Here is a 14,242-nt window from a genome sequence, read left to right on the forward strand (position 1 = left end):
TAAGAAAAGTGTTAGAATGAAAACCTGCAGCCATAGTAGCTCTCCAGGACTGGAATTGGAGACCCCTGCTGTAGATATTTGTCTGGGTTACCGTGGATAAAATTACAAAACAAAATAGGCAGTGGCACTTTTTACCATTTCAGACACAAAAAGATATTTATTTGGATGTCAGGCATACAGATACAAACATTATGCCCTTTTTTCTATATTACAGTCCCTGCTGTAAGATCACTGGATCTCCTCTACCAATTAAAAAGATGTACACTGCAAAAACGTGCAACATTTCTCACGGACGCTATGAGTGAAACTTTTTATGTCTTTCGGACAAAAACACGCTATTAAATATTTTAAATCTCTCTATTAGAGAAACAAAATCTTGGTAGGAGACAAGACATGATTTTCTCAGAGAGACACTTACACGTCCCGTGACAGAGAGCAGGTCAGAGATAATGTAAGTGCGAAAATTTGAACGTCTCAAAAAAAAAAAGGATAGTAAAGATCGCATTAGCGCAAATAAATGGAAATGATTACTTAGTGAAATAACAGAACAGCGAAAAGAGATGGCGAATATATTGTTCAGATTTAAACTTTAAGTCGGACACTTGTAGATTGTCTAATTCATGTTGCCAGCGGGAATTAAAAGATTCCAAAAACGCTGGAGCGGTATGAAGTCCCGTGAGACGGAGACTTTTAATATGAATTCTTTCAAGTCACGCCATACTTACAACCTTTGGAAGCGAGTCCCACGAGACGGTGACTTTTGTCAGTAGATTCTTCAAGTCACACCCTACTTACAACCATTTTCAAACAAGACGGTCATCTAACCTCAGTCATGTGAATGCTTTTGGCAGACACACTTCCTGTGCTCTCAAGCTCTTATAAATTTTATCAGGACAATAATTTTACACGTTCTAGATGACACGTCAATGACGAAGCGAAGAAGAAAGAGCCTGGACAAACATTTGAAAAAGTCGTTTTATTTATTAGAAAGAAAGAAACGATATTCACTCACGGGCAGATCTACGTTACGTTGTCACAATGTAAGTCCAAACACGGAATCAAAATTCAATGCGATCTTGAAGAAAAGTTAATTACAAATATTGTTTTCACTAAAGTTTAAAAGTAAAAGTGAAAATAATGCATATGTAACAATTCCCATTAAAATAACAATCTCTTTAAATTGTATATCCGGTTAATCAAACCCTGGGGGTGCGAGTGAAGCAAGCAGGGGGCAGAGCCCCCTAGTATTAAAAAAAGGAACATTCAGGGGAGAAATGGGTAGGCATTTTTCTTCTACGGGTACTCTGGTCTTGAAGAAGTACATATCGCAAGCTGCAGTAAAAGGACTTGTTTTATTGAGCCTCAACTTCTGAAACACTGCGCCACTTTTTATTCAAGTGAAAACAAGAACAAAATGTTAAATATATTGAACTTTAAGAGACACACATTCTTTACCACAAAAATTGATCCTTGAACAACACACTTCCCTAACTTTCCGCACTGGTCTCTCCATCTGTTAAAGTGATGCGTAAGTAAAGACATCTGGAGAGGAGACAAGGGAATAGCCATAGCCTGCTATGTTGCATAGACAGCAAAAGAAAATCAGTCAGGAATATCTACATGCAGTGGAGTAACTTTAGAAGAGGAAAGAAAGCATAATAGACATGAATAAGATATGGAAATAAGAAAACACAAAAATGGACAGAATTTAAAGTTATAGCTCCTTAAAAATATAAATTCAGTCATATTACTGATTATTATGTTTCAGGAAATAGGATACTGGTTTAATGCAAATACTACACTGAGTCTGCCTTTTCACTGTGACTGTAGCCTGTGCCAAAAAATGTTTTAACTGTTTAAAGCAATCACCAGACCTGACATAAATCTCACCCCAATCAAGCCTCACGATGCCAGTATCGCAATGAAACATGGCTCACAATGCTGAACAGACATTGTATAATAACACTTCTGCTGCTGCTTTCACATGAAGAGGTTATGCAAAAGGGAACTTCCTAGACAAATATGCATAATGGGTGGCATTCAGGCAGTGATCATTTCAACTCAGGTCTGCACTTTATACACTACTTCATGGCCCCATCTGCAAGTAAAATATGCACAACTGGCATTAGACAAAATGTAAATGATAAAAGAAAGGATGTGCACTAAATAACATTAATAACCCATTTAACATCCATTCATCATGGAAAAAAAAAAAGATGTTTCACAAGATAAATTACAGCCTAGGCAAATAACTACTGCACATGCATCCTGCCTCACCAACTGCTGTCATATTTTGAAATGTATGCCAAGTGCAAGGCAGGCAATGACAAAGGGGTCAAACGAGTTTAGTAACATTAAAAGCGCAAAAAGAAAAAAAAAAGATGCTTTAAAAAGATCGATTTGGTCTTAGTTGTGGTTTTTATTAGGCCAGTTTACCTTTTAGAACTTTTAGTTTTAATTGGAAATCATACACCAGTTATAAATTTATAGTGATTTATCAGGGCAATAAAATTAATTAACAGTTTAAATTCATTTAGTAAATTATTTATGTTTGTGTTAAGAACAATATGCATTTGTTGATGTCATTATTGAGCAGTGGTTAACACTGCTAACCCAAAGCTCAAGAGTTCTGCATTTCAATCCTCCTTAGGCACTGCCATGTGGGACACACTTGTCATCTCAGGTCTCAGTGGGATTTTCTCAAGTTACTCCAATTTCCCTCCCATATGCTCAAGACATACAGGTTAGGATAACAGTTGACTCTCAATGAGCAAGTGTCAGTGTGTGTGTGTCAATGGGCACCGTGCAGGGTCTGGCTTCTTCCTTGCAAACTACACTGCTGGGAAACCCACATTTCAAACAACCCTTAATTAGATTGTGTGTGTAGATGAACAAAGCCATTTTTACTTTCAAGTTCAATCTCTTCCAGGCAATTACATCTTATATTAATGTGAATGCCAGGGCCCACCGATCAATATTATGAATTAAGAGAGTGGAGCGTGAATTAGTGGGAACACCGTAGATTTAGGGGGGGGGGGGGGGGGGGGTACAAACCCAAAAGGAATAAACATCAATGCAACTACAGAAAGAATTATTAACATACAGTAGATATAGGGGCTATAAATAGTGCATCAGTTGATCCCTCAGTTGTAATCATTTTGTACAGACAATAAAATTGAACTAATCAGAGAAATCATCCTTTCCTGTTATGGAAAAATAAGTAATTAAGCACAGTGCTCCTTATCAGCTGGAAAAAAAAACTAAATGGCTAGCTTGGGATTAAACTAAAGGCTGTCTTACATTCAGCACAAATACTGACTGCAATAAAGCAAGCTGTGTTTCGAATTAGGGCTGTAACAAAATACTGTATCTGATCATTCTCATAAATTCCAGAATAAAAACATTCTAAAATAAATAATAAACATTTGAATGATCTACAATTACTTTAGCCACTCTCAAGGTGGAGAAGTACAGCATTCTCAGTGCATTATTAATGCAGAGTGGAGTCAGTGATATTTTCTCCATGTAGCATTTTTTTTAAATTAACAAACACACCTTTGCATATAAATATTACATGTGTATGAATCAAGCTCTTTTCGATATTGTACAGTATCTGAATTTTAAACACATTGTCTGATATTAAAATCAATTATGAAACTATTCAATGGATCAACTTCAAATTCCAAAGCAAAAAGCTTCAAAAATGATGCACAACAAAAAAAAGTTGCACACAAGCATTCTTGTCCAATATCTGAAGAGGGACTCACCCCACACTGACATGTTCAGTGTTTACTCGACAGTCAGACTCAGCAGCTATCTACTAATCAATAGAAGAAAATAGATACCCTACATACATTAAAAAAAGAATAATGCTACCTTGTCAGCACAGCGACTAGCTGGAATACATTTAGACCAATCTATAAGATTTATGGGCAGCACAGCGGCTCAGTGGTTTGCACAGCGGCCTGACACTGGGTGTGAATCCCATACCTGGTGGATGTTTGCATAGGGTTGGCAGGTCTGTATAAGGATTCTTCTGGGTACTCCCACATTCCTAAAGACATTCTGATTAGGTTAATCAACAACTATAAGTTAGGCGCTATGGGAGTAAATGTGGGTGTGTTTGCCCTACAAAGAACTAGTGCCCTCTCCAGAGTACTAATAAATCAGGCCCAGGACGCCCCAGATTTGGATCAAGTGGTTATGAGACGATGTCTATATGTATTTACTACAAGAAATCTATGTAAAACAAAAATAAAAGATGTATCTAGAAGATGAAAATGTCAATCAACAATCCATAAAGGATTACCCAATGTTATGTGTAACACACGGGTGTCAAACTCTGGTCCTGGAGGGCCGCAGTGGCTGCAGGTTTTCATTCTAACCATCTTCTTCATTAGCGATCAGTTTTTGATGCTAATGAACTTCTTTTGCCTTAGTTTTAATTAACTTGACTCTGACCCACCGAGTGGTTTCTTTTTCCTTAAATTAGCAGCCAAACAATAATGAGACATAAAACGAGCTGCCACATGACCAGCTAACCTGCGCCCATCACACAATATCTGAAAATAAAGAAAAGTGGTAAGGTTGCTCTATCAGGTCACCAAAACATTTTGACGGTGTTCTCAGAAAAATCAACAGTTTTGGAAATGTCTCCTGTGGCAGAATGAGAGCAGCAACAAGCCATGGAATTAAATAACGGGTTTAATTAACAACAAGAATCGCATTCTCATTAAGAGATTGGTTAGAGTGAAATTGGTTGGAGTTTGAAATCCCAGTTTAGCTGGTCATCTGTTGGCTCGCTTCACATCTCATTTCTGTTTGGCTGTCATTTAATGAAGAAAGGAATAAATTCAAAGGACAGAGTCCTTACAAACAAGGCTATTAAAATGAAGGGAAAAGAAGTTAATTAGTAGTGAAAACTGGTCACTGATTAGGAAAGGGGTTGGAAGGAAAACCTGCAGCCACTGTTGCCCATCAGGACTGGAGCTGGACACCCCTGGTATAACATAAACTCTGCCATTATATTTAGCTGATCTTCATCTGATCGCAGGTACTAACACAGACTCTGACTTGCTCTGGTTGATTGAAACTAGATGTTGGGTATCCTCTGAAGTCTCCTTTGGCTTTATTTATCTTGAAGTATGTGTGCAAATGGAATGGCTGGGATTTTGGTGCATGGTTTAAACTTGTACAGAACAGTCTCTACTGGTGCATATATGGAACCGGCATTACCAGGTCTGAGTAATAATGGTACACCTCAAACAGGCAAAGCAAATTATCTACTGGTGCACACCTCAAACCAGCATTGCAGGGTCTTCTCCTGGTACATGTGTCAAAGGTCTCTCCTAGTGCTTGTGTCTGTCTGGCACAGCTGGTCCTACCTACTGCATGTGTGCTACTGGCATGACAGAGACTTGAACACGTGAGTACGAGGTTATACTGTGCACTGGCCGTTCCCTTGCCCACCCATAGGTCTACAGGAGACATCTACACAAACACCAAGCCTGGCACACAGAAGACAGGCGGGAGGCCGGTCACGCACACGCACGCGCGCGCGCCAAGCCCCTCGACAACGGTACTCACTTTTGCTCGAAGGCGGAGATCAGGCGGCCATCTAAAATGTTTTCTTCGGGCTCCCAGGTGCTGTATCTGCGCATTGGACAAATGCAGAAGCACGTTACAAAACACTGCCATTTTCACGCGCCAACTGCTGTCAATACGAGCGAGCGGACGAACATGCAGATGCAAAGCGGGGCAATTGCACGGCACGAGGTACCAACAGGAAGGGAGCCACTTCAGGCGGGCAGCGACCACAAGCAGAGGGGCACACTGGCGGCTGCGACTAAAGCAGTGGCAGGAGGAACAGCGGCAGTCTCCCGCCACCGTGTAAAGTGTGTACTCACTTGACGGCCCATCCTTTCCACTTGACTAAATACTCAATTCGACCCTGTAGAGGAAGAAAACCGAAACAAAAGTGAGATTACCCGAACGAGACTGCACGCTGTGCCAGTGTGCGTATGCAAGCAAATAAACACAAGACTGCTGCTGCCAGCTCGGTGTCAAACCCCCTCCCGCTCTCCTCTCCTCTTCCCCCCCACCCCACTCCACTCTACTCTTCTCTTCTCCTGTGCCTCCCGTCTCCCCTCAGCTTGACCCACTCGTTCCCCCCGTCCGGCCCAATGTATTGACTCCTTATCGCCCCCCTCTCCTGCCCTGGACCATCCTCGCCCCACCTTGCGGACCCGTCGCTTCATGATGGACTCGGCGGCGAACACTCGCTCCCCCACAGCAGACAGCTCCATCTTCTACCCGACAGACCAGAATAAGCAATGCCCACGTGACTCGCGTCGCCGCGGAAACCCCAGCCGGGAAGGGAGGGGGACGTTGGGGAGGAGCGTTGAACTCGCCGAAGTGACGTCCGCAAGCCTTTTTTCCTCCAGGACTGACACAACGTTACATAAATACTGTAAACAGATATCGCCAAAAATAATTTAAAAAAATGGGGCATGTTATTGTTTTTGCTCAAAAATTAAGCTGAAAACTTCCTACTTTATGTTTGACTGTTTTGTACGTTAGTCATTTCCTTTATTAGAGTACCAGTTCTAAGGTCAGGTTATGCGGTATAAATATGTATAAGAAATCTAAAACGTATTTGTAAATATAGTACTGAATATGTTGTAATTGAGAGGTGTAATTTACTAGCTAACTATATATACACACACATATTTTTATTCATGTTCCACACTCGCTTGTCCAGGGTCACATTGGAGCCAAACTGGGCTAGCATAGCATATGGCGGAAGGTAGGAGCAAACTCTGGACAGGACCCCAGTCTATCATAGTGCAAATACACAAACACACACAAACAAACACACACACACACACACAATGGGACCAATTTAGCATCTCCAGTCAACGTTTTTGGATAGTGGGAGAAAACCGGAGCACCTAGAGGTAATCAACACAGACATGGGGAGAACAGGCAAAATCCATGCAAGGAGGACCCAGGGCACAAACCCTAGTCTCCTTACTGAAAGGAGGCAGTGCTGCTATGGTGCCATCCTAAGGCCAGGGTGTGCAATATAAATATGACTAAGAAATTTAAAACATATATACATCTACATACTGTATATATATATATATGTATATATATATATATATATATATATATATACATATATATATATATATATATATATATATATATATGCATAGTATTCATAGTCTGAAACACAATGTGATTGTATGGGTGGTTACCTACCAGGCAACGCACGTGGTTAGTCCATATATATATATATATATATATATATATATATATATATATATATATACCATATATCAGTGGTTTTCTCAAACTGTGGGGCGGACCCCCCTAGGGGGACATGAAGTAACAAAAAGGGGGGCGCAAAGATGTGAAAAAAAGAAAACAAGATTCAAAAATATGAAAAATACATCTATTGAAACCAAAACAAATTAACTTAAACTACATTCTGATACTAGAAAAATAGAGTTAGATAAATGTCGATAAAAGTTAAGTAGGTATAATAAACTATGCATCTATGATATATCATTAATTAAAAAAGAACAAATTGGTATTAGTGGGCTCCTTTCAAAAAAAAACGTTAGTGGGGCGTGATTAAAACTGTTATGAAAACTCGGGTCACAAATACTTAAAGGTTGAGAAACGCTGCCATACAGTATATATATACAGCAGCCAAAGGAAACTCATGCAGACACAGGGAGAACAAAATATATAAACTTCTGCCTCCTTGTAGTGAGGCATGCAACATAGCAACATATATCTGTATTTGTTTACATACTGTTTTTAAATTATATATATATATATATATATATATATATATATATACAGTATATATATATATATATATACAGTAGATATATACATATATATATATATATATATATATATATATATATATATATATATATATATATATATATATATATATATATATATATTGACTCTGTGTTCGGATTCAGCGGGTTGGAAAATGGATGGATGGATATATATATATATATATATATATATATATATATATATATATATATATATATATATATATATATATATATATATGTAGCACCTGCCAAATAATACAAAGAGTACACTGTATGCATTTCACTCTAATTGGGGCTCATCAGGTGTACACACCTTCCCTTCCCCTTGTGGCGATAGAACCTCAGATGTCAACGCCTGAGGCAAAGCCTCAAACATGGCGGCACAGTGGCTAGTTCACTTACATAGTAGGGTTTAGATTGCAGTTTTACATGCTTAGGTCTGATTGCAATCTGATTATTTATGTGGTCACCTACCAGGTAACGCTTGTGGTTGGTCGGCCAGTCAGCAAGTATCCACCATGCCCTCTCATTTGCCAGAAGCAGATCATAGACATGTTATATGCTGTATTACCTTCCAAATAATACAACATAGAGTACACAACATGTGTTTCACCGTAATTGGAGCTCATCAGGCGTTGGCAACTTTGCTTCCCCTTGCCCGGGATCGAACATCGGATGTCCATGATTCCGTTTGTGTGGTGTTTGCATGTTCTTCTGGTGTATGCATCGATTTTTCTCAGGGTGTTCTAGTTTTCTTCCCATCTCCCACAGAAATGAAAGTGTGGGTACGTGTGGCCTGTGTTCAAGACATTTAACTGAGTGGGTGGGCTTTAAAACTGATGAATAAATAATAAAGGTATACATTTAATGTGATTTTTATATTTTTTAGGCGATGAATTAAAAAAAATAACATTTTCTCCATCGTGTAACATTTATTTAGAAAATGAATTATTAACTATTTTAATCGCTTTCACATCTCTCTATTATAAAAAAAATCTTGGAAGGAGACGAGACATGATTTTCTCGGAGAGACACTTACACATCCTGCGAGATGAGTCTTTTTACCAAGAGATTTAACCATGCCTGGGGCCGGAAATAAAAGACAAAGAGTAGATGACAAAGTAGAACATTGTAAAGAATTCAAAAACGTTGGTGCGATACACATGCAGAGCAGGTTAGAGATAATGGAAGTATGAAAATTCTAAAGTCTCAAAAAAAGGATAGTAAAGATCGCATTAGCGCAAACAAATGGAAATTATTACTGGGTGAAATAACAGGTCAGTGAAAAGAGATTGAATGTGTTGTTCGGATTTAAACTTTAAGTCGGAGACTTGTAGATCATCTAATTTGTGTTGCCATCAGGAAAAAGTAGTGTTTCTTCCCAATGAAGAGGCAAATCCGCAAAAATTAAAAGTTTTGTTGTTTGGTGAAATTTGAAATCGCGGCAGAAACACGAATTTGCTGGCACGAAGCATAGCCTCTGGTTGGCCTAATTTTAATTAATTAAATATCAACATTTTATTTTATTGATAATTTGTTTGAATTTAATATCTTCTTATACAAAAATCTATGTTTAATGCAAAATGATTAGTTTCTTCAAAAATAATGTCAGATTATAGTTGGGATTGAACCCGGAGCCAGTCCCAGAAGCAGGAGGCAGCATGTCTTGCCTGTCCTGTCCTTCCCCTTCACTGGAGTGTAGCAAACAGGCGTCAGTGTGACTGTATCAGCTGGCCTGTGTACTTGTAAAGGATTAATGGCGAGTTTCTTTTTTTGTTGTATAATTCATATTGTATGTGAACAATCCTGATGTTTTTTTATTATGTTTGTGGAAGTTTGTAGTAAAAAGATAAATAGAAATAGAACAGATTTTGTGAATTAAAGAACACTACGCCTACTTTGGAATAACACTTAGTGACCAGGACAAACAATGGATCCCTCACAATGTCTGTACTATTTGTGCTGAGGAACTAAGACAATAGACAAAAGATAAGAAAGAGGAGGTTGTTCTTTGCATTCCAATGAAATGGAGGAAACCCAAAAATCATACCGGCGATTGTTATTTATGTTCCTGCAAAATTCAAGGGTATACCAAAAAGAATCCGAAAGAAATTGTTTCTCTTAATCTTTCATCAGCAATAAGTTCTGCATTCTGTACAAACTCACTCAGAGAGAGAAAGAACTTCAGATGACAATGAAGAATTTATACCAATATATTCATGGAATGAGCCACAGCCATTCCCTCATGATGAACTTCATGATTTAGCAATAGATCGAGGCCTTCCCAAAGATGCTCCCGAGTTCTTGGGGTTCCAATTAAAAGATAAAAACATATTACATCTAGACAGAACTTTCTGGGCGGCACGGTGGAGCAGTGGGTAGCGCTGCTGCCTCACAGTTAGGAGACCCAGGATCACTTCCCGGGTCCTCCCTGCATGGAGTTTGCATGTTTTCCCCGTGTCTGTGTGCGTTTCCTCCGGGCGCTCCGGTTTCCTCCCACAGTCCAAAGACATGCAGGTTAGGTGCATTGACGATTCTAAATTGTCCCTAGTGTGTGCTTGGTGTGTGGGTGTGTGTGCGCACCCTGCGGTGGGCTGGCGCTCTGCCCAGGGTTTGTTTCCTGCCTTGCGCCTTGTGTTGGCTGGGATTGGCTCCAGTAGACCCCCGTGACCCTGTAGTTAGGATATAGCGGTTGGATAATGGATGGATGGATGGACATAACTTTCTCCTGAAATAGAGAAAAAGAGTTTGCAGGATATTTCAAGAAAGATGGATCCCCGGTTTACTGCATGGACTCGCCAAGTGCAAAAACCTGGCAGAGGTTACAATGCAGAAGAATGGAGGGTAATTATAGACTTACCTAAAAAACGTCTAAAACGAGTACTTCTTCATAGCGGTAATATTAGGGTGTTGTACCGTGTTAGCCATTATGGATGTAGTGAGAAGTCAAGCAAAATGACACCTTTTATTGGCTAACTAAAAAGATTACAATATGCAAGCTTTCACGGCAACTCAGGCCCCTTCTTCAGACAAGACTTCTCACTACATTCATAACAGTAAGGAATACATATCAACATGTGTTGCTCATTCTGTGTGTTTGAGAAAAACCCACGAGAACTTTAAAAATCTTCTCAAGAAAATGAACAACAATGAGCACCATTGGTTCACATATGGGGACCTGAAGGTTCTGTGTTTCTTACTGGGTCAGCAGTCGTGGCATATAAAATTAGCATGTATGGGATAGCAGAGCCAAGAATTTAAATTGAGTTCATAAGGAAAGGCCAGCTAGCAAAAACGTTCAGTTTGGTGCCTAAATTACACTGCACAACAAAGTTTGTGCTTCTTGAACACTGTTGGGTGTTTCTTATAGATTTTTGGGTGGTGCTGATCACGAATATCACATCAAAATTTACCCATCATGTACCATTTCAGAGACATCTTCAGTTTTGTCATGATTTTTTCATATATTTGTATCCAAACATTTTCGCTCCCGTAAATGACTTATCAACAACGGTTTGTGCAGCCTGGGCATGTCCAGCCATGGAATCAGGCCAGGTTGGAAGCTGTTCTGTGGAAGTTGACATCCTGGGCAGGTCTGAACGAGATTGACGCTGTCTCAACATGCTATAAAGGTTGCTTGCATATACCGATCCTGCTCACTTGGTTCATATAGATAGTCAGTGTGTATGTATAGTATCAGTATAGTAAAGTATAGTATCTGCAGCAATATAACAGTAAGTAAGATTGATGCTATAGATGTTTTGGTGTCTGGAGATATGTCTCGTCAATGTCGTAACAGCCGCGAAACATTCTGCTATATCTGTGGCGAATATACACTTGCGCATCAGAGACGTTGGCTGACTGCTTTTGTGAAGAAAGCTTATCATCTGTATTTCGGCTGCCAAATTGGTGATCAAGACAAGGAATGGGTGCCTCACATTTGCTGTGTGACATGTGCTGTCAGTCTGAGAGCCTGGCTCAGAGGCATTCGAAAGACGATGCCGTTTGCTGTTCTGATGATATGGCGAGAACAGAAAGACCATGTAAAGGACTGTTACTTCTGTTTGACTGATGTGTCTTCTGGTTTCTCTGCCAAAAACAAGAAGTCAATTGAATATCCTAATCTGCCTTCAGCAATGAAGACAGTCTTCCAATTCCGAAACCACCAGAGGATTGGACCTTAGACGAACCAGATGAAGAAACTTCAACGCAGGGTACTGACAGTGACATTGACCCGGATTTTGAACCGTGCTCATCAGGCGATCCACATCTGATAACACAGTCCGAATTGAATGATTTGGTCAGAGATTTGGGTCTGTCAAAAGTAAAAGCTGAGCTGCTGGGTTCGAGACTACAGGAATGGTGTTTGCTGTCACCAGGTATGAAAATTTCTGTGTTTCAAGGCCGACATCATGATATAACCAAATTTTTTTGCACAAGTCAACAGTCTCTGTTTCTGTTGTGATATTGAAGGATTGTTCTCGGTCTTGGGTTGTGATCACAACCCTGAAGAGTGGCATCTCTTCATTGATTCGTAGCTGTTCTGCTACACAATAGCCATGTTTATCCTTCAGTACCTATTGGCTATGCAGCACACATGAAAGAAACATATGAGAATATGGAACTGTTGCTGAAGCACTTCCAGTATAGCGGGTACAACTGGAATATCTGTGGAGATTTTAAAGTTCTTGCTCTGTTACTAGGACTGCCGCTCGGCTATACAAAGTACTGTTGTTTCATATGTGAATGGGACAGCAGTGCCAAAGAGTCGCACTATTCTCGACAGAACAGGCCACTCCATAAAAAGTTAGTTCCAGGACAGAAAAATGTGGCACATGAATTGCTTGTCGACCCAGCAAAGATATTTTTGCCTCCTCTTCACATAAAACTGGGGCTCATGAAGAATTTAGTGAAAGCACTGAACAAAGAAGGCGAAGGTTTTCGTTATTTAAGACAGATGTTCCCAAGAATAACTGACGCCAAGATCAAAGATGGCATTTTTGTTGGCCCCCCAGATCAGACATGTTATGAGTGACAAGTGGTTTGAAGATCTGTTAGTTGGGCTGGAAAAAATTGCCTGGAAAGCCTTCAAAGACGTTGTTGACAATTTTCTGGGGTATTACAGAGCCCCAAACAACATTCAGCTGGTAGACAAACTTCTCAAAGCATACAAGACAATGAAGTGCAACATGTCACTCAAGATTAATTTCCTCCACTCACACTTGGACTTCTTCCACGCAAATCTCGGTGCTGTCAGTGATGAACACGGTGAAAGGTTTCACCAGGACATTGCTACGATGGAGAGACGATACCAGGGCAACTGGAATCCGTCAATGCTTGCTGACTACTGTTGGACCCTGCAACGTGATACACCAGACATTGAATACAAAAGAAAATCAGGAGCAAAACACTTTGAATTCTGTTGAATTTAATAGCTTATGAGAAACATAATCGTGACTAAATACGTTATTGTCAGTAAACATATACAGTGGTACCTCGGTATACATCCTTAATCCATTCCAGATCCTTTGAATTATACCAAACAGGACGTATACCAAACAAATTTTTCCCATAAGAAATAAAGGGAAAATGATTAATCCGTTCCCATAAAAAAAAATCCTATTGTTATTGGCATATTATACATTGATGGGGTTGTATAAAATAATTTAAACACTGCTTAATACTAAAATACATAAATACAAAAGCAATTAGATGAAATAAATTAAAATTTAACCTCACTTTACTTTTTAATAACGTCTTTGTTTTTCACAATTGTAGATACCGTCATTCTTGGCATACGGTATGCAGCAGCCATGTCCCAGATATGCATGCCACCATCATACTTTTCAACAATCAATTAAAATTTATGTGAAAAAACACAAAATCACGTGAAAATTCACATAGAGTTATATCGCAGGTTGTTCACTGAATACTAGCAACTGGCGTACTGACGCTCGTGGGCAGAGTAGGGTAGCGCGCAATGTGACAATGCAGGTCTGCTCCACGCTCCCATACATCCTTACAGGGAGTCCTGAACCTGACAGCATCGGTAATGTCACCAAGATGAGCTGACAAATGAGGACAATTCTCAAATGAAGCCAGGGGATAGTGCAAGAATGCCAAGTGCTTTTATTTAAAACAAAAATCAGTGTCCAAACAAAACATGCAGTGCATCTGGTTTCAATAAATAATTATTTAATAAATATCCATAAAAACAAGTGTTCTGTGGGGATAAAAACAACAATAAATAAATCCGATAAAATCCGAGGTTAAAAATGCAGTCTCACTCTTCCTGATCACAGCCCACCTGTGCAGGTGTGACTCACTCCAACTACCTCATTAACTTCCCCACGGTTGTGCAATCGCGCCCACGGAGAACG

At 39.6% G+C, this 14,242-nt stretch overlaps 1 protein-coding gene across 1 annotated transcript in view; it reads right to left on the reverse strand.

The window, feature by feature from the left end:
- Positions 1–6,358, reverse strand: part of cbx6a (chromobox homolog 6a) — a 38,204-nt gene extending 31,846 nt beyond the window's left edge. The window contains exons 1-3 of the mRNA XM_028816737.2: positions 6,237–6,358; positions 5,907–5,950; positions 5,587–5,652 (exon numbers count right to left, since the gene is read on the reverse strand). Coding sequence (XP_028672570.2) covers positions 5,587–5,652; positions 5,907–5,950; positions 6,237–6,305 — 179 coding nt within the window. The 5' untranslated portion in view covers positions 6,306–6,358. The remainder of the gene's footprint in view (positions 1–5,586; positions 5,653–5,906; positions 5,951–6,236) is intronic.
- Between the last annotated feature and the right edge of the window lie 7,884 nt (positions 6,359–14,242).

The sequence above is a fragment of the Erpetoichthys calabaricus genome, chromosome 12, assembly GCF_900747795.2.
Source record: "Erpetoichthys calabaricus chromosome 12, fErpCal1.3, whole genome shotgun sequence".
Classification (NCBI taxonomy): Eukaryota; Metazoa; Chordata; class Cladistia; order Polypteriformes; family Polypteridae; genus Erpetoichthys; species Erpetoichthys calabaricus.